Consider the following 20,882-nt stretch of genomic DNA (forward strand, 5'->3'; position numbering starts at 1 on the left):
GGGGGGGGGGGGGGAAGAGGAACAACTGTAATAATCTGAACAATAAAGATTTAATTAAAATAAAATAAAAACAGCTGATAAAATTGGTATTAAAAGGTACATAATCAGCTCTAGCCAGTTTGGCTCAGTGTATAGAGCGCTGGCCTGTGGACTGAAGGGTCCCAGGTTCGATTCCAGCCAAGGGCACATTCCAGCCTGGGTTGTGGGCTTGATCCCCAGTAGGGGTGTGCAGGAGGCAGCCGATCAATGATTCTTTCTCATCATTGATGTTTCTATCTCTCTCCCTCTTCCTTCTCTCTGAAATCAATAAAGAAATATAGAAAAAAAAAGAAAAAAACATTTTAAAAAAAAGTACATAATCAGCATTTTGAATCGTTTGTTCTCTTATTTCTGGAAGTAGCATATTACTCCTGCTTTGCATTCAGAAAATAAAGTGTATATACTTAATAAACAAACTTCCATTTAAAAACTTAATTAGCCCCCCTTTCTACTCCCTTCTATTATGAAACTAGCAGTATTATACACCTGAGCGCTCAGCAGTTGAATAACATAACCTTCTAATTCTCACCAGATAATGTAGAACCATTTGTTAGAGTGACAGGTCTACTTCTTCTCATTCTTTCTGATGATCCTGCTGCATCTGAAGAGTCCTCAGAAGAAACACCTGAAGAGACACTAGCACGTGTCTTGTGGCTTGCAGAATAAGCTGCCTGGCTTGAGGTAGACTGAGTAGGAGAACCTACCAACTCAGGAATTACTCTTATCTGAGATTTTAAACACTTCTGCTTGGTATTTCTGGTCAGAGATATGAACAAAAGAAGCTGTATTTAACAAAACAGAAAACACCTAAATAAAAGTATATTATTACTTTAATCTGATAATAATTTTAGATCAAAATATTAAAATATCCGTTATTAACATCTTTTTCTGTCATGGATTACTATTAATATTCTTACTTTAAATTTGATATTGTTTTATCACAAATTGGAGTAATGAACAAATGATCCAAGTAACAGTTAACAGAAAATCACACTGAATATGGTTCTTGGGATTAAATGCTTAGGGAGAACCAACATTTATGTAATATAAGCATTTTTCACATTATAAATCTGAGTCTCAATATGACCCAACTTTCTCTCTCGTTTCCTATTTATGTTTCTAAACATAGTATAAAATTTAGAGAAGACATCAACCAAACCTGAACAGAAAAGAAAAAAGGAGGGTGGGGGAAGTAAGAGAGGGTAAAAGAGGAATCAATGGTGATGGAAGAAGGCTTGACTTGGAGTGGTGAATACACAATACAATATACATATGATGCATTATTGACCTGTACCCCTGAAACCTATATAATTTTATGAACCAATGTCACCCTAATAAATTCTATTTTTAAAAAAAAGAGGCCGTAACCGGTTTGGCTCAGTGGATAGAGCGTCGGCCTGTGGACTGAAAGGTACCAGGTTCGATTCCGGTCAAGGGCATGTACCTTGGTTGCCGGCACATCCCCAGTAGGAGGTGTGCAGGAGGCAGCTGATCGATGTTTCTCTCTTCGATGTTTCTAACTCTCTATTAATGGTTGAGCGTGGGGACCTATGAACCAGGAGGTCACAGTTTGATTTCCAGTCAGGGCACATACCTGGGTTGCAAGCTCGATCCCCCCAGTGTGAGACGTTCAGGAGGCAGCCAATCAGAGATTTTCTCTCATCACTGATGTTCATATTCTCTTTCTTTCTCTCTCTCTCTCTCTCCCCCCCCCCTCTGAAATCAATAAAAATATATTTAATTTAAAAAAAAGAACAGAGGCAAAAAAGAGATCAGAACAAATTAATTTTGTTAATCCTCACCTGAGGATACATGTTCCCATTGATTTTTAGAGAAGGGAGAGGGGAGAAGGGGGTCAGGGGAGAGGGAGAGAGAGAGAGACAAAGAGAGAAAGAGAATGAAACACCAATGTGAGAGAGACATCGATTGGTTGCCTCCTCGAACATGCCCCAACTAGGGCCAGGGATCAAACCTGCAACACAGGTATGTGGCCTTGACCAGGAATTGAACCCACGACCCTTTGGTCTGTGGGCTGACACTCTAAACACTGAGCAACGCTGGCTAGAGCTGGATAAGCTAATTTTTTTTCTAAGACCACACTGTTTACATCTAAGTTCTAATTCACCATGTTTGGCTCCTGAGCCGTGGATTATGGGGGGAAACAGTAGAAGTTTAAAACAATACATCTTTGGATTTACATTATATATCTGGGTAATACTCATGTTGAGATAATCCTCTTTTCCTTTCAAACAGAAAGATAAGGGCTTTTTAGGAATATCTAAAGCATTTGAGCTAAAAGATAACCACAATTCATTAAAGCAGTAATTGTTTATATCATCATAATCAAGAAAATTCAAGCTTTATGTCAAGACAGATTTTAACTTCCATTAATAACAACTGGAGGCAGACCAGTGAATACAAAAAAAAATCATTACATGCTTATACTTATCATAAATATATAATTTTTAACAAACACAAATGAGTAGTACCTCAAGAGAAAAAGCTTTCCTTTCTTATCCTATGTTCTTTTGAGCTGTTAAGACTCTTTCTCGGTTCCAAGAGAAAGCAGAGTTTTTAAAAATAGGCAAGCCCTGGCTAGTGCGGCTGAGTTGGTTGGGCATCATCCCCGGCACCAAAAAGTGGCTGCTGGTTTAATTCCCGGTCAGGGCACATGCTCAGGCTTTGGAACCAGATCCCCGTGGGGGGCATGCAAGAGGCAGCAGATCAATGCTTTGCTTTCACATCAATGTTTCTCTCTCTCTTAAAAAAAAAAGTAAAAAATTTTAATAACAATAAAAACTCATACAATAAACAAATCCAAACTGGGGGTCGTTCTATAAAACAAATGGCCTGTAGTCTTAAAAATGTCTATCAAGAAGACAAAGGTTACAAGTAAATTCCAGATTAAAAAAGGCTAAAGAGCCTGGCCAGTGTGGCTCAGTGGTTGAGTGTCAACCCATGAACCAGGAAGTCACCAGTTTGACTCCCGGTCTGATTTAATAGCCAACTGCAAATAACATACAAAGATGTAAGCTATAGGACAACAGCACAAATAACTGCAGAGAGCTAATCTACAACAAAATTCTTTTATCTTTGAGAATTAAATAGTATTAAACAAAAGTAGATTTAAAAAAAACCAAAACACGAAAGTAGATTGTTTTGAATTGAAATGCATAGTGTAATCCCCAGAACAACCATGAAGAAACCCATTAAGGGTAGAGTACACATTCAAACCATATATGAAAACAAACTAAACAACATCAATTTGCACATTCCAACACTCCAAAATACATGTAAATTTTATATCAAAGTAAGCTACATCATCAAAGACAGAATATAAATATTAAAGTATGAAGAGAATAAACCCTGCATTTTATAATTCTTCTTTACAACTAATTCTCAGTAAGAAATATGGTATGTTATACCTAATAGATGTTTTCTCATAAATATCAAATGCTCAAAGTCCATATACAATAATCACTTTACTCTCTGCATTAAGAACAAAAAGTTCATTATGAAAAATATAAATGGTACCTTAAATAACCCTTTATGCCCTGGCCGGGGTGGCTCAGTTGGTTGGAGCATCATCCCATGCACCAAAAGGTGGCAGGTTCAATTCCTGGTCAGGGCACATACCTAGGTTGCAGGTTCAATCCCTGGTCAGGGAATACAGGAGGCAACCCATCAATGTTTCTCTCTCAAAGCAGTAAGATAAATAAATAACACTTTATAAAATTCTTTTACAATTGATGATTTTCATTAAATGCTTTAAAAACTTACATAATTGCAAATCAATGAACAGAATGTTATCAAGCCAAAAAGGGACTATTCTTTTCTAAATGTTGTCTAAAATGATTAAGAATCGTTTCCATAATAAAATCAAAGACATTATCACGACCTGAAATTTTACAAAGTTGCATAGAAAGCTGGCAATAACCAATTTACCTGGTACTTTTGTTAGCCTGATTGAAACGGTTACAATTTTGCTGTCTCCTGAATCTCTGGCTTCTTCGAAGTTTTTCATTGAATTTTTGACCAATTTTAAAATCAGAGGAGATTTTCTTCATTTTTTCTTCAAATAAGGCAGACAACCTCAAGGTCATACTGTAAATCTGTAAGAATATAAAAGCAAAACTATAACCACAAAATAACTTTAAAAGTATTTTTCTAAATGAGAATGTACTCATTGAGGCTACTTGTAATCTTTTATATTAGTGTTACAGGTAATGGCTCTTACTGACTTTATCTATTTCCCACCCCTTCCCTTCAATGACTTCTACAAGAGTCTGCAATTTTCCCATCTACATGTACAAACCTACATGTAACCTTTTCCAAAAGTTAGATGGGAAGTTTGCTGGTTTTCAAATTGCTACTGAGGCAGCAAAAAAGCAGTGTCTCTTTGAGGCAAGGGAACTTCTCACCAGTCTCTACTTGAAATCTGAATGCCTTTGATGACACTTAGATCCAAATCTGAATTACAGACAAAGAATACCTTGCATCTGGCAGAAAGAGGAAAATATGGCCTAAAATTTTACTACAAACGAAAGATTGTGTTTTAACTATTTTTATAATTAAATAACATCAAATCTTGGAAAGAACAGCAATGTGATGTTAAGTACTACTATAAGCAACATTTGGTACAGCTATGTATTTACAGGAAGTACTCTTTATTCGTCCCAATCATTCCTGAGAATAAGTGCACAAGTCTAATGTTCCAGAGCTAATTATGAGTCACTGATGCATGAGTGATTCATACTAGAGAAGCTTTAAAAATGCTTCATATATCTACCATATAAATATATCTGTAAAATATATGTGAAATTTGCAATCCCTGATCTGATTTTTAATGATCTTTAACAGTTATTTTCAGTATTATGCATATGTTAAACTTATTCTTTTCATTGAAACCTGAAGTCTAGTATAAGTCACCAATTTTAACAATCATATTGTTTGAAACCTCTGATTATCTTATCACCATTTTCATGTTTTCTCATTGGCTTTTATGTAAAATTCAGTAATACACTTGAATTGAAAATAAACATTATTTAACAAAAGTGGGTGCTAAAATTATCAGCTCTTCAATATGAAGAATGGCATACATAAAAAACCCGTTAGCATCATATACAATGGTGAAAGACTAAAAATCTTTCCTTGAGATCAGGAATAAGACAAAGATGTCTGCTTTCACCCCTCCTATTCAACAATGTGCTTTAAGTTCTAGTGAGAGCAATTAGACAAGAAAATAAAATTATCATTCAAATTGGAATGGTAGAAGTAAAACTATCTCAGCTTACAGATGACATGATTCTATATATAATAACACTCAAAGATTCCAGTTGTTAGTACTAATAAATGAAATCCGCAAAATTATAGGGTACAATAACCACATACAAGAATTAGTTGTGTTTCTAATACACCAACAATGAACAATCAGAAAAAGAAATTAAGAAAGCAACTGAATTTCAAATACCATCTAAAACAATAAACTGGGAATAAACTTAACCAAGGAGGTGGTAGGACTTGTCACTGAAAATTACAAACACTACTGGAAGAAATTAGACCTAAATAAATGGAAAAACATCCCCTGTTAAGAAATAGGAAGACTTAACAGTGTTAAGATGTCAATACTGCACAAAGCAATCTATACATTCAATGCAATCTCTATAAAAAATTCAAAGGACTTTTTTGAAATGGCAAAAGCTATTCCTCAAGCTCACAAAGAATTGCCAGGGACCCTGAGTAGCTGAATCTTGAAAAAGAAAATAGTGGGAGGACTCACACTTCCTGATTTCAAAACTTACTATGAAGCTACAGTAAACAAAACATTGTGGTCCTGATGTATAGATAGATGGACACACAAACACATACATATACTGGAATAGAATTGAGTGTGAAAATAAACCTATATATCTATGGCCAACTGATTTTCAAAAATGGTGCCAATCTGAATGCCTTCGATGGGAAAAGAATAGTCTCTCCAATAGATGGTGCTGGGACAAATGTATTTCCCCCTCACACCATATACAAATATTAACTCAATAGGGATCAACTTTAATATAAGAGCTACACCACAAAACTCGTAGAAGAACACATAGGGTGAACATTTAACAATGGATTTGGCAATGGATTCTTAGACATAAAACCAAAAACACAAAACACACACGCACACAAAAGGTAGACGGGACCTCACCAAATGAAAACTTTTATACATCGAAGGATATTGTGAACAAGTGAAAGGACAAACTACAGAATGAGAGAAAATATCTGGAAAACATTTGACAAAGATTAATATCCAGAATATATGAACAAATTCCTACAATTCAACAACAAAAATATCCAATTAGAAAACAGGTAAAGCACTTGAATAGGTATTTCTCCACAGAAGATATAGAGTGGCCAATAACCGTACGCACGTGAAGAGATGCTCAACATTAGTGTATTGACTATATTCTGCATTCTTGATGCTCTGGCATTAGGAAACTTGATCCTGGAGAGATTGCCCCTCCCATGGCTAGCTAATTCCTCGATAGCAAAGAACTCTTAAAAACAAACATGGCCAAAACCGGTTTGACTCAGTGGATAGAGCGTCGGCCTGCGGACTGAAAGGTCCCAGGTTCGATTCTGGTCAAGGGCATGTACTTGGGTTGCAGGCATTTCCCCAGTGGGGGATGTGCAGGAGGAAGCTGATCGATGTTTCTCTCTCATTAATGTTTCTCAAACATACCTGATACACAAAACAATCCAGAGTTCATACCTCTATCCTCTTGATAAAACTCTCATATATCAAGCCAATATTCCATTCCCCCCATGCTAAATCACACCAGGAACCAGACACCTAGAGACCACCCCTATAGGCCAAAGCTATGGGAAATATTCAAGCTAGCCAATCCTAAACTTTACTTTGCACCCAGCTTTGCGTCCTGCGAAAACCTCAAACTACAGGCTCTGTGCTATAATCTTCCCTTTCCCGGCCCCTGCCTACTGACCAAAGCTGGTGCATCCCCATGGGGCCCTGCATGGTGAGGTGTGCCCCATTTCTAAGAATCTGTTAGTATAAACTTCTTCCTTCATGGCAGTCATCTCCAGATCTGCCTGTCCTACCATACCTGATTAAAATAAATCTCAGGTGCAATTTGTTATAAGTAATAAGAGAAATGCAAATCAAAACCACAAGAGTAATACTTCACAGTCACTAGGATGGCTACAATTTAAGAAAATACACTGGCAAGGATATGGAGAAATTAGAATCCTCATACTTTGCTGAGGGAATATAAAATCATGCAGCCATCATGGAATAGTTTGGTGGTTCCTAGAAAAGCTAAACATACAATTACCCTAGGAACCAGCAATTCCACTCTTATATATCCAAGGAAATAGCAAGAACTCTTACAGATACTTGTATTGCAATATTCACTGCAGCATTAATCACAATTGCCAAAAAATAGACATAACTCAAGTGTCCATCAAGAGATAAATGAATAAACAAAATATCATATACCCAACCCATACAATGGATAATTATTCAGCCATAAAAAGAAAGTTCTCATATTACAACTTGAATGAACCTTTAAGACATTATGAAAAGTGAAATAAGTTAGACACAAAAGGACAAATTGTATTATTCAACTTACATGAAATATCTAGAATAGGCAGATTCTAAAAGATAGAAAGTAGATTAGAAACTACCAAGGCTGAGACAAGGGAGAATGTGAAATTAATTGCTTAAAGGTTACAGAGTTTCTGTTCGGAGTTATGAAAGAGTTTTGGAAGTAGACAGCAGTGACAGTTAAACAATATTGTGAATATAATTAATGCCACTGAAATGCACTTAAAATGGTTAAAATTGTAAGTTTTATGTTATATAGGTTTAACCACAATTTTGAAAACCTGATAATGGAGTATATCAGAAACCATTAAATTATACACTTTTAACAGTGAGTTGTATGGTATGAATCCTCAAACATATATTTAAAACAAAAGAGGAAGCCTGGTCAGCGTGGCTCAGTAGGTTGATTGTTGACCTATAAACCAGGAAGTCATAGTTCAAGTCCAGGTCGGGGCACATGCTCGGGTTGTGGGCTCAATCCCTAGTGTGGGGTGTGCAGGAGGCAGCCAATCAATGATTCTCTCTCATCATTGTTTCTATCTCTCTCCCTCTCCCTTCCTCTCTGAAATCAATAAAAATATATGTTCTTTTAAAAAGAGAAGGGAGATGTCCTAGCCACTTTGATTCAGTGGATAGAGCATCGGCCTGAGGACTGAAGCGTCGGTCCCAGGTTCAATTCTGGTCAAGGGCACATGCCCAGGTTGAGGGCTTGATCCCCAGAGTGGGGAGTGTAGAAGGCAATCAGTGATTCTCTGTCATCACTGCTGTTTCTCTCCCGCCCCCCGCCCCCGCTTCCTCCCTGAAATCAATAAAAATATATTTAAAAAGGGGGGCGAGGGGGTAAATGAAATGTATTTCCTTTCTGGAAAGAAACAGTCTCACAATAGTGACTTTGACAATAACAGAAGCATGAAAAATTTTAGACTTAAATGTTAAACTGATCCAATAAGCAATTTGGAAATTGAATGCTGAGACGAGAATTAATAATGTGGAAGGAATCTGATAATAATGAGGAGAAAGTGAAATTAAGACAAAATGATTAATTAGCAGTGAGAGTCACTGATGATAGACAGAGAAAGGGGTATAAATCTCCTCAAATTGTTGCTGTGGTGTTTTGTTTTGAATTACCCAGAACCTTGGCCACATAGGTTTTGTGATGTTTATAAAAATTCCCTGACAGCAGGTGGGTTCTTTTGTGTTATTATGTTTCAACAAGTTTTGAAAGTTATCCAATGAAAAACTTTTTAACAAAGATTTAGAAATGTACTCCATACTTGTATTCTTAAATAATCAGATCACTCATGTGTTTCTTCTTCAGATCCAAAATATTAGTTTACAGTAGTCCTACCCCCACATTCAGATTTTTATTTTCTTACTTTTAATATTCTTCCAGCTCTATCAATAAATTTTCAACCCACTTTTCAAGATTCCCATCTGCATGAAAATATAGATTTTTCTCCTTCTACATATCAAATTTAAGTTTGTTTATTTTTACTGAGGCCCTCACTCCCACCAATCCATTCATAAACTGCAGGAAGATAACATTAATTGTGGTGAGGTAGCAAGAGCAGCTACTTGGGCAGTGGCAGAAGCTCTATTCTCAACAGTAGTCTTGCTCTACTCACTTATCTTTAATGTTCCAACCTCTCCCAGCCAGCAGAAAATTATCATCTATAACAGATCACACTCTTCTCTTCTTATAAACCACTTTAAATTACCTTTGATCTTTTGTTTGGTGTATATGCTTTTGCATTGCTAAATATCAACCGGATGTCTTTGCAAAATTCCAATGGGCTGTCATAATTTTCCGCTTCTAAAGTCTCCCTTACTGTTCCAAAATCCATTGGAGTATCTATAATATCTCGATAGTCCTAGGTTTTAAAAACAATAATTAGTTCAAAATTTTCATTCCTGGCCCTGCTTCTGCTGTGCATGCAGCCATCTTGTGGTGGGTAACTTGTAATGCCACCTAAGCTTTTATTATATAGGACTAGAGGCCTAGTGCATGAAGTGTTTTGTGTGGGGCGGGGGGGGGTCCCTCAGCCCAGCCTGTGCCCTCTCGCAGTCCAGGAGCCCTCAAGGGATGTCTGACTGATGGCTTAGGCCCACTCTCCATGGAGATGGGGCCTAAGCTGGCAGTCAAACATCCGTAGTGCTGCAGTGGTGGCGGGAGAGGCTCCCACCACCGCCGCTGCGCTCACTAGCTGTGAGTCCAGCTCAGGGCTTCTGGCTGAGTGGCACTCCCACTGTGGGAGCACACTGAACACCAGGGGGCTGCTCCTGCATTGAGCATCTGCCCCCTGGTGGTCAGTGCACATCATATCGACCGCTCGTACTGCTGTTTGGTCAATTTGCATATTACCCTTTTATTATATAGGATTATAGAAGAGAAAAAAATTAGAAGGAGCTTAAGAATCATTAATAACTTTTTAAAAAACACAACCCAGACATAAAGACAAGGTAAGAAATAACCAAGTATACTTGGTAGCAGGACACAGACTGGTATTTTTATTTGTGTTTTTTTCAAATTGTAAGAGAAAGTTTATTTAGAAAGTTACAAAGCTAGCAAAAGTAAGCCAGCTGAACTGCACAGGCTCACAAAACCAGTTTCAGATGAAGAAGGACCCTTGAAGCTTAGGAGAGGGAAAGGCAAAGGTAATACGCCTGGTGCGAGTGTGGGGGAGAAGAGGGGTCAGGAAAGGGAAAGCCAGACATGGACTGGTTTTTATTTCCTTCTTTACATCTTTTGTCATTTCCAAGCTTTTACAGTAAGTTTGTGCTTTACTTTCTGACTTTTTTTTTTTAAGGTCATTTTCCATTCCTTTATTACTAGAGTGAAAACAGACACTTTTTACACTATTTACAGTTTTCCTGGCGCTGGGACTTCTTAGATAATAGGTACCATGTAGAATTCTCCCATTATTAGGTAACTGTCTTAATGGTAAGAGAAAAAGCTAACATGAAACTAGACATCTTACTCTTTAAAAGTTTAATTTAAATACCTCTACATCGATCTCCTCTAACAAACTTTAAAAAGCCCCAAACATTCAAAAAAATGGCAACTTACTGGATATTCAACCAAATCAACAGGTTGTCTAAATGGTTCAGAATCTTCACATTGAAAAATTAAGTTCACTAGTTCCTTACACTGTTTCTTCCAGTTGCTTTCAACATAGCTGGTGGCTTTGCTGCTCCTTTTTTTCCACTCATGGCCCTAAAAATATATTCACAATATCGAAAGTATTTTCAGTGTTGGGAAAATGACACTATAATATCGTATTTGACTTTCTATCTACTTGGAAAAAATCTACTTTTCTGTAAAAATCCAATGTCACATCTAGAAACAGGTTACTCTAGAAACATTTTTCAATCCAGCACTGATCTCCCACATCTAGAAAATGTTTTCACAGAATTTAAAATATCACATTGGATAGTGGGAGGCAGAATCAGAATAATGACTCAAAGATATCTGCATCCTAATGCCAAGAACCAGGGACTATGTCACTTTACATGGCAGCTGTGACTAAAGGCATGCTCTTGAGATGGGGAGACTGTTCCAGATTATCTGGCTGTGCCCAATGTAGTCACAAGGGTCCTTACAAGTGGAGGCAGAGGGTCAGAGTCAGACTGTAAGATGTTACACTGCTCACCTGAAGGTGGCCATGAGCCTCTAGAACAGCCGTGGGCAAACTACGGCCCATGGGCCGGATTCGACCCGTTTGCTCCATCCATGCTTTTGTTCTGGCCCTCCGGTGCAGTTTAAGAACCCATTGTGGCCCTCGAGTCAAAAAGTTTGCCCACCCCTGCTCTAGAAGGTGGAAAATGTGAGGACACGAATTCTACCCTCGAGTTCCCAGAAGGAACACAGCCATGCCAACACCCTGATTGTAGCCCAGTGAGACCATGTCAAACTTCTAATTTACGGAATGTAACATAACATTTTTGTTGTTTAAGCCACCAGATTTGTAATTTGCTAGAGCAGGCATAGCAAACAAATTCTAAACAGGTACTAAACACTTGGAAAAATTGTATGAAAATGACAAATCAGATGATGGAAATTCAAGTCTAACTTTTCCATGTTATCTGGGGCAAGCATATTATGAAAACTTTTATTAAAAGCTTAAAGTTTAGGCAGCATTTGGATGAAATTTAAAATGTTAACATTTTTGAGCATTCCCAGATTAGTAACCTTGACTTTTAATTAACATATTACATTAAAACTTCAAGAGTTCTGCTGGTGACACTACAATTCTAACTACCCAATATCCAAAACTTATTTCCATACATCCCCCAACTAATCCTCATTTTTTAAAAAAAGGTTCAGTTACCAAATGCTAGTTAATTTTTCCCTTCAAATGTCTCATCTTCTTCCCTTCCTTCCCATTCCAAGCAAACACCATCCTTGACTAGATTCCCATCCTTTACTCTCAGATTCTTGCAATAAACTCCTAACTCATTTCCTTTACCACCTATCTTCTTATCCCTCAAAATATATTTGTCAATTTTGACTGTGCAGTTTATTCTCTACTTTAAATGAAAACCTTGGTTTTCAATATCACCATTATTGGCTCCCAAAGTAACAGCCAGACATAGCCACTTTGCTTATTCCAGCATTTACCCTCTACACCAGTCAGGCCGGTGCTCTCAGCAGCCCACTAACATCCCACACTTCCCGACTTTTTCGGTTTGGATTGTAATATCCCCTACTTTTTTATTGTTTGAACTCCATCTCATTCTGAGAAAATAGTTAAAATCCCAAGTCTTCCATTAAACCTTACCTAACTATCCAGCTTCCAGTGATTACTCCCCTTTCTCTTACAAAATATTCCATAACTATATCAATGTAACTTTTCAAAGACAACACCTAAGACCTTAGGTTGATTTTAAACAAAGAATAAGTAAACAACAAAGATTAATCAGGCAGGTTAACTTACTCTTCTTCTTCCAGAAGATGTTTTAGGAAGATCACTATCATCCTAGAAATAGAAATCAGAGCACCTTAAGTGTTAACATTCTCATTAAAATTGCGATAATTTTAATTTAAAAAGTATATGAAAGATAAGATTATAACTTGTTAACAAAATCTCAAAAGACAGACTATATTGGATAATCTTTGTTGTACGCAGAGTCTAACAAACCAACTATTCTTAATACCCTATACAATCCCTAAGAACATGCATTAATTCCAAAACATAGCTATAAAAGGCAGCTTTAAATTTGTGTTTTATTTCTATGCAGAAATCCCAGTAACAGTCTCCTACAATTCCTGCACATTTGTACTCTCCACAGTTTCTTATTCCCTAAATCTATACCCATTTTTAATCCAATATAAATAGCATGCGAATCAGTGAACTAAAGTTTGTGCAGAAATTAAGCTATGTTGGTGGGGTTTTTTACGCCATATTGTTTTTAAAGACTATCTTCCCTGTAAACAAATCCAACAGCCTGATTCTCAAAAAGGGCAGCATCATTGCTACTTGCCTCACTGACACTTCAAAACCATCCCAAGGAAGGACTCTAGGGTACATGAGCAGGTAAAGCTTGTGAATTCTCAATTGCAATTAAATCCATGCTCAGATATGGGTTTTACAAAAAATAATTTCCAAGGTACTTCCTTAATGTACCTTTCTCTAGTGAAAATTTGGAAAGAGAACATATTCCAAGCCTAAGTTGTTCACTTTAACATATTTTGTTTGGTATATTGATAATCAATAATTGGATAAAACAGATTATGTCACTATCTAGATAATTAAAAATGTTTTTATCAAGTGCCCTATTTTCATAGTAATTTGGAATATAGCAAGAATTGATATACTTAATCAACATTTTGTACTTCACTCATTCTTTTAAGTTACCATTTGAAATTAACAAAAATCATTGTAAAATTGACAAACTTCATACCAAAGCCTTGGCATTTTGCTCATCATTTTCAGAAGTGTTAGAAAGTTCTGAGATATCTGTACAGTCTTGATTCCTAAAAAAACAATTTTTCATTTTTTTAATTGTATGCAGATGTCGTTATTGTTGCCAAAGATTCAAACTACAGGTTAAATAAAACAGTTGCTCAACTATGCATACCTAATTTCAACTAGAGAAATATCAGGTTTTTAACTCTACCCTCTGTGGAAACAACTATCTTGCAATATGAAAAGTAAGGGGTTTTTTTCAGTTAAATATACACGAAAATTTAGCTGATAATCCAGAAATAACAAATATATGCCCTCAGTTAATGAATACATGGAGAAATTTTTCTAAGTATCATCACAAGTAATAATCATAGGATGAGTACCAGGAAAATAGTTTGAGATAAAAGAGAATAGAAGAAAGAAAGGAAGTAGAACTTAAAGCAAATTATATCTTAACCTCACTATAAAAACAGAACAAACCCTAAAGCAGTGATATCCAGGCATAAAGGAGATGAAAATGATATGTGATCTTCCTGAAGAAAGAAAGAATATGTTCTGGGAAAGAGGTAATAAGTCCAAGTCCCCCAAACATAGGAAAGATTTAACCCAGAAAAGTGACATAGACTGCAACTTGTTGCTACATATTGAAAATGATGGCATAACTTATAAATTATCTTCTTTAATACAGTATTCTTCTACAGAATTTTTTTATAGCTATGGGGAAAAGGCATATAAGATCATATAGCAAAACTCACTAATTTTAAAGGATACAAGCTGAATAATTTGTCCAAAGTCACACAGAATATTCACTAGAAGATATTAAGCTAGACCTTGGATCCTGATTTACAGGTCAGTTTTCATTGCACTATTCCAATTCTGATTCCCAATGCAGGAAATTATGTGTAATATCCATGCATGTACAAACACTCTCACAGGACACAGATTTAATCCAAAGATTAAAACTCAAATCTAATCATGAGGAAATATCATACAAACCCAAATTAAGTACCAGTGACAAAGTAATTGTCTAACACTTATAAAAAATGACAAGGTCACGAAAGAAAGGCAAGACTGCGGAACAGGTTAAAGAAAATGTAGAAATTGAAAACAGTGAGCATGATGGGGATTCTGGATAGGATCCTGATACAAAAAAAGGACATTGATATAAAAACTAAAAATCCAATTAATGCCCTAGCCGGTTTGGCTGAGTGGATAAAGCATCAGTCTGTGGACTCAAGGGTCCTGGGTTCGAGTCCTTTCAGGGACACATGCCTGGGTTGCAGGCTCGATCCCCAGTAGGGGGCCTTCCGGAGGCAGCCGATCAATGATTATCTCTCATCATTAATTTTTCTATCTCTCTCTCCCTCTCCCTTCCTCTCTGAAATCAATAAAAATATATTTTAAAAAAACAAAAACCAATAAAGTGTTACAGCTATAGTCAATAGCACTGTACCAAGACTAGTTCCTTAGCATTTCATCAGGACATCACAGATATGTAACAAAATGTTACCCGAGTGGAAACAGATACATGTAAGTGGCAAATGTCTATAGTTTAAATTATTTCAAAATGTTAAAAAGTAGAAAAATTTGGATTAATTTCTCATTCCTGTACAGACATTACAATCACAGTAAGTATGTAAAGAAATGTCATTTAAAGTAACACATTAAAAAGTTATCAAATTCAGAGAGCAAAAATTAAGCACTAGATCGCTGCAAGAACACAATATGCAAAGTCACTCACTCTTCCACATCTATAACATGAAGTCACTTACTTGATAAATTTTAGAAGCTGGTCAGTTATCTTCTTAGCTGATCTTGCAATTACACTCTCAGGTTCATTAAATGTTCTGGCATTGTGCTCTATATATCTGACTTCCCAAACCAATGCAGATAGCCTCCTTCAAAATAAAAAGGCAATTTATGGTTTAGAAAATAAAAAGACAGAAACCAAGTAAAAACACCCAGCATGTTAACCCAGCATGATATATTAATTAAAACGAAAGTACAACTCGATCCCCGGTGGGGGCATGTGGGAGGCAGCCGATCCGAAGATTCTCTCTCATCATTGATGTTTCTATCTCTCTCTCTCCCCCTCTCTCTTCCTCTCTGAAAACAAAAACAACAACAAAAAAATTTTTTTAAAGTGCAAAGTAACAATGAATAACCTTCTCATGCTGTCAACTTGATCACAGTCATAGCAATTATACTGGAAGATGAACTGCGCAGATACATTTAAGGACAAAAAAATCTTATCAGATCAGTTAATCACATCCAGAAAAACAACAGAACAATCCTCCCTTTTCACAATGCCTATGGGTACATTTGAAGCTGTTGAGACTCAATAAAGAAAATGTGTTCAACATCATCAATCCTAAGAGTCAATCTTACTGTAAAGTAATAAAGGGATTTCTGATCAAATGCACATTTCCATGTTTGACTACAGAGCTAAATTATATCAACAACGTGAACTCAAGAAATCAGTTTTTGCCGAAACCGGTTTGGCTCAGTGGGTAGAGCGTCGGCTTGCAGACTGAAAGGTTCCAGGTTCGATTCCGGTCAAGGGCATGTACCTGGGTTGCGGGCACATCCCCAGTAGGAGTTGTGCAGGAGGCAGCTGATCGATGTTTCTCTCTCATCGATGTTTCTAACTTTCTATATCTCTCACTTCCTCTCTGTAAAAAATCAATAAAATATATTTTTTTAAAAAGAAATCAGTTTTTATTTTTTTTTAATGTTTTTATTGATTCTTAGAGAGAGGAAGGGAGAGGGTGAGATAGGATCCTTGATCGGTTGCTTCCTGCACACCCCCTAACGTGGATCGAGCCTGCAACCCTGACCTGGAATTGAACCAGTGACCTCTTGGTGCATAGGTCGATGCTCAACCACTGAGCCACACTGGCCAGGCTTATAAAATTTTTCAAAATAGTTGAATTATAAAAAATAAGATATCTTCTATTGCTTTAAAAAAATATCATTGAGAATAGGAAATTTTATAGCTATCAGTGCTCTAGAAGCCAGAGATAAAACGCACATTGCTTTAGGATATTAATCTTTCAAAGGCCAAAGTCCACTTATTAACTAAATTAAATTTTATTTTATTTTTTTAAAATATATTTTACTGATTTTTTACAGAGAGGAAGGGAGAGAGAGATAGAGAGTTAGAAACATCGATGAGAGAGAAACATCGATCAGCTGCCTCCTGCACAACTCCTACTGGGGATGTGCCCGCAACCCAGGTACATGCCCTTGACCGGAATCGAACCTGGGACCTTTCAGTCCGCAGGCCGACGCTCTATCCACTGAGCTAAACCAGTTTCGGCTAAATTTTATTTTTAAATGGAACAGGTATATAGGAATGTTAAACATACAAATAAAAAATTTAACCTCTCCCTGCCGGGTAGCTCAGTTGGTTAGTGTTGTATATACATCAAGGCTGTAGGGTTCGCTCCCCAGTCAGGGCCATCAGGGCACATGCAGGAAGCAACCAATGAATGCATAAATAAGCGGAATGCAAATTGATGTTTCTCTCTTTCTCTCTCTCTCTCTCTCTCTCTCTCTCTCTCTCTCTCTCTCTCCCTCCCTCCCCCCCCTCCAAAAAAGAGACTACAGAGTAATTTGTAAGAAAAAAAGACAAACTACTTAAGGAATGAAATCTGGTAATTTTTCTTATCCAGGTTCTAATCATACCTACACACAGGCACCTAACACAATGTCTTACAGGACCAAGAAATTACGATAATAAAAAAAGAAAATGAAACAAAAAATTTTAGTCCCCATTCCACCACTGTCACGATCAACTACCATTACCTCATTTACTCTAGTTAGTTCAGCCAAGTATCTTTTCAAACTATTTTTAAAATAGGTTTCTACTAACCTGTAAAATCGATTAACAAGTCTCATTCGAATAGTGTAAAGATCAGTTGGGTAAGCCACTACAGTACAGTACTTCGGGTACGTACACAGATCAACTGGACCTGCAAAAGCTGCTGCTATATCTGTCAGGGCAGACAGAAGAGTTTTTATTAATAAATTCATAACCCCTCAGTGATATTTCTCCACAAATAAGTCATAAAATATACTAAAGCTACATTTAATATTGCAAGCTTAACCAACATATAATAAGTAGGAACTGTAGTAATAAACACAACCACGATTATGATATTTTTAAATACTTGTGTGGAAAAGCCTGAACATGAAACTTTTCATACTAAAAAAACTTACCGAGATTCATAAGTTGATCTATGCCACTAATAATTCGTTCACATTCTTCATCCCTCGATTTTTGACCCCATTCACCATCTTGTGGTTTGTAGAGCAATTTCTCTAGCTCATCTGAAGTAACAGAAATACTAGCTCCTAATTCTTCAGGTGGATCAACTATGAATTCCATTAAAAAAGAACACAAAGAATAAAACAAATATACACTATACTTAAATTCAATTCAAAGGTCCATAAAGAATACACTAATTACAAAGGACAAGTAGTTACTTAATAACAGAGAAAACTGGCAGACACCACTTCAATCAAATGATTAAAGTTAACAGGATAAATTGGTATCATGTGCCTCCCAATATATGCATGGAAAACACATTTCTCTAACACTCTTGCCTCAAATGCAAACCCTGGGTTTAATCGTGAAAAAAAACAAAAACAAAAAAAAACAGCAGACAAACCCCAACTGAGGGAAATTCTACAAAATAATTGGCCAGTATTCTTAAAAAGTGTCATGGTCATGAAAGAATGAAAAAACTGCCAAAACCGGTTTGGCTCAGTGGATAGAGCGTCGGCCTGCGGACTGAGGGGTCCCAGGTTGGATTCCGGTGGGGGGGGCGTGTGCCTTGGTTGCGGGCGTGTTCCCCAGTGGGGGGTGTGCGGGAGGCGGCTGATCGGTGTTTCTCTCTCATCGATGTTTCTGGCTCTCTCTATCTCCCTTCTTCTCTGTAAAAAATCAATAAAATATATTAAAAAAAAAAAAGAATGAAAAGACGCAGGGACCCCAGACTAAAAGAGATTAAGATGGCACGGCAATGAAATCCATATGTGAAAGGACATTAGGACAATGATCTAAATTTGAAGGCCTATGGATTAGAATTATATCAGTGATAACTTCCTGATTGATAGCTGCACTATAAATTATTTAAGATGTTAACATCTGAGAAAACTGGGTATTCATAAATTCAATGTACTATTGTTGTGACATTCTGTAAGTCTCAAATTATTCCAAAACAAAATATTTTGAAAGTGCAATAAAGCCCAGCCAGCATACCTCAGTGGTTAAGCATCAACCTACGAACCAGGAAATCACGATTTGATTCCCAATCAGGGCACATGCCCGAGTTGTGGGCTCGATCCCCAGTGTGGGGTATGTAGGAAGCAGCCAATCAATAATTTTCTCCCATTGATGTTTCTATCTCTCTCTCCCTTTCCCTTCCTCTCTAAAATCAATAAAAATTAAAGTTTTAATTTAATTTAATATAAAGCCCAGACAATTTGGCTCAGTGGCTGAGTGTTGGCCATGAATCAGGAGGTCACGGTTCAATTCCCGATCAGGGCACATGCCTCGGTTTAGGGCTCAATAAATCAATAAACACATATTTGGGGGGAGGGGGGCACTGTTTGAAGTCTGGGTTAGAATGACTTGAGTTAGAATCTTAACTCCTACCCTTTCTAGATGTATGTATGACTTAAACAAATTACTGCAAACTCTCTGAACCTTATTTCTTTCATCTGTAAAATAACAGAGCATCAACCTCAGAGCAGGATTAGATGAAATAACATGCACAAAGTTCTTTGAAACAGAGTAAGACCTCAAAAAATGCTGGGTTTTGCCCTGGCCGGTTTGGCTCAGGGGATGGAGCATTGGCCTGAGGACTGAAGGGTCCCAGGTTCGATTCCGGTCAAGGGCATGTGCCTTGGTTGTGGGCACATCCCCAGTGGGGAGTGTGCAGGAGGCAGCTGAATCGATGTTTCTCTCTCATCGATGTTTCTGACTCTCTCTAAAAAAATCAATAAAATATATTTTTAAAAAATGCTGGGTTTTGGGGGAAGGTCAATGGGGAAAAAAGGAGATATACGTACTACTATTTGTAATACTTTGAACAAGAAAATTATTTTAAAAATGCTGGGTTTTCCTTATCTATTACATGCTTTCTACATTGAAAAATGACTTCGTATTATTTATAAGATACTATGCTCAAATGAAAATCTAACAAAGGGAGATCACTGGTGACTTTCAAGAGTGTAGTTATTAGAAACACATTTTTTGAAAAAAAATTCTCATTTCCATAAAAATCCTTATCTCCAAAGTAAACCATGACAATGGTTGATGGAGCCGTATGAGAGAGTAAACACAAAGAAAAGGGGTTGGCCCCTAAGGCAGACACAGAAAAACTCGTGGAGCAAGATTTCATGTCAAAAAGTGGTGGGGGTGAAAGGACAAAAGTTTTTTGTTTGTTTTTACACTGAATAAATACTAATTCTATATAATAAGAGATATGCTAATTAGCCCAGATACGCTAATTAGCCATGACCCATATGCAAACTGACCATCACTCCAACACACAAGATGGCCGCCCCCATGTGGCCACAAGATGGTCTGCAGGGGAGGGCAGTTGAGGGGGACCAGGCCTGCAGGGGAGGGCAGTTGGGAGGGACCAGGCCTGCATGGGAGCACAGTTGGGGGAGACCAGGCCTGCATGGGAGGATAGTTGTGGGGGGACCAGGCTGGCAGGGGAGGGCAGTTGGGGGGGACCCAGGCCAGCAGGGGAGGGAAGTTAGGGGTGACCAGGACGGCAGGGGAGTGGGTAGGGGCTGATCAGGCTGGCAGGCAAGCGAGCATTTGAGAGCCAGCAGTCCTGGATTATGAGGGGGGTGTCTGACTGCCCACTGGGATCGGGCCTAAACGGGCAGTCGGACATCCCTGGAGGGGTCCCAGGTGGGAGAGGGTGCAGACTTGGCTGAGGCACGTGCGTGCACGCACACACACATCCATGAATTTTGTGCACCGGGCCTCTAGTATAAAAGAGAGCTTGATGCCGAAACCGGTTTGGCTCAATGGAGAGAGCGTCGGCCTGCGGACTGAAAGGTCCCAGGTTCGATTCCGGTCAAGGGCATGTACCTGGGTTGCGGGCACATCCCCAGTGGGAGATGTGCAGGAGGCGGCTGATCGATGTTTCTCTCTCATCGATGTTTCTAACTCTCTATCTCTCTCCCTTCCTCTCTGTAAAAAATCAATAAAATATATTTTAAAAAAAAAAGAGAGCTTGAGAGTGAAGAAACAGGAGGCAAGAGACACAGAGCAAAAGTCTGCAAGAAGGAAATAACTAGTAGAT

General features: G+C 37.6%; 1 protein-coding gene across 4 annotated transcripts in view; it reads right to left on the reverse strand.

The window, feature by feature from the left end:
* The window catches only part of BRWD1 (bromodomain and WD repeat domain containing 1), a 77,169-nt gene that overhangs the window by 11,667 nt on the left and 44,620 nt on the right, over window positions 1–20,882 (reverse strand). For 3 of the 4 annotated variants that reach the window (XM_006774147.2, XM_015570727.1, XM_015570729.1), the window contains 9 exons: window positions 17,773–17,928; window positions 17,426–17,546; window positions 15,324–15,449; window positions 13,547–13,619; window positions 12,580–12,621; window positions 10,713–10,859; window positions 9,364–9,516; window positions 3,985–4,151; window positions 569–795 (listed from right to left, as the gene is read on the reverse strand). In XM_006774147.2, coding sequence (XP_006774210.1) covers window positions 569–795; window positions 3,985–4,151; window positions 9,364–9,516; window positions 10,713–10,859; window positions 12,580–12,621; window positions 13,547–13,619; window positions 15,324–15,449; window positions 17,426–17,546; window positions 17,773–17,928 — 1,212 coding nt within the window. The remainder of the gene's footprint in view (window positions 1–568; window positions 796–3,984; window positions 4,152–9,363; window positions 9,517–10,712; window positions 10,860–12,579; window positions 12,622–13,546; window positions 13,620–15,323; window positions 15,450–17,425; window positions 17,547–17,772; window positions 17,929–20,882) is intronic. The other variant, XM_015570728.1, reaches the window with a different exon arrangement.

Source organism: Myotis davidii, unplaced genomic scaffold (genome assembly GCF_000327345.1).
Source record: "Myotis davidii unplaced genomic scaffold, ASM32734v1 scaffold227, whole genome shotgun sequence".
Lineage (NCBI taxonomy): Eukaryota > Metazoa > Chordata > Mammalia > Chiroptera > Vespertilionidae > Myotis > Myotis davidii.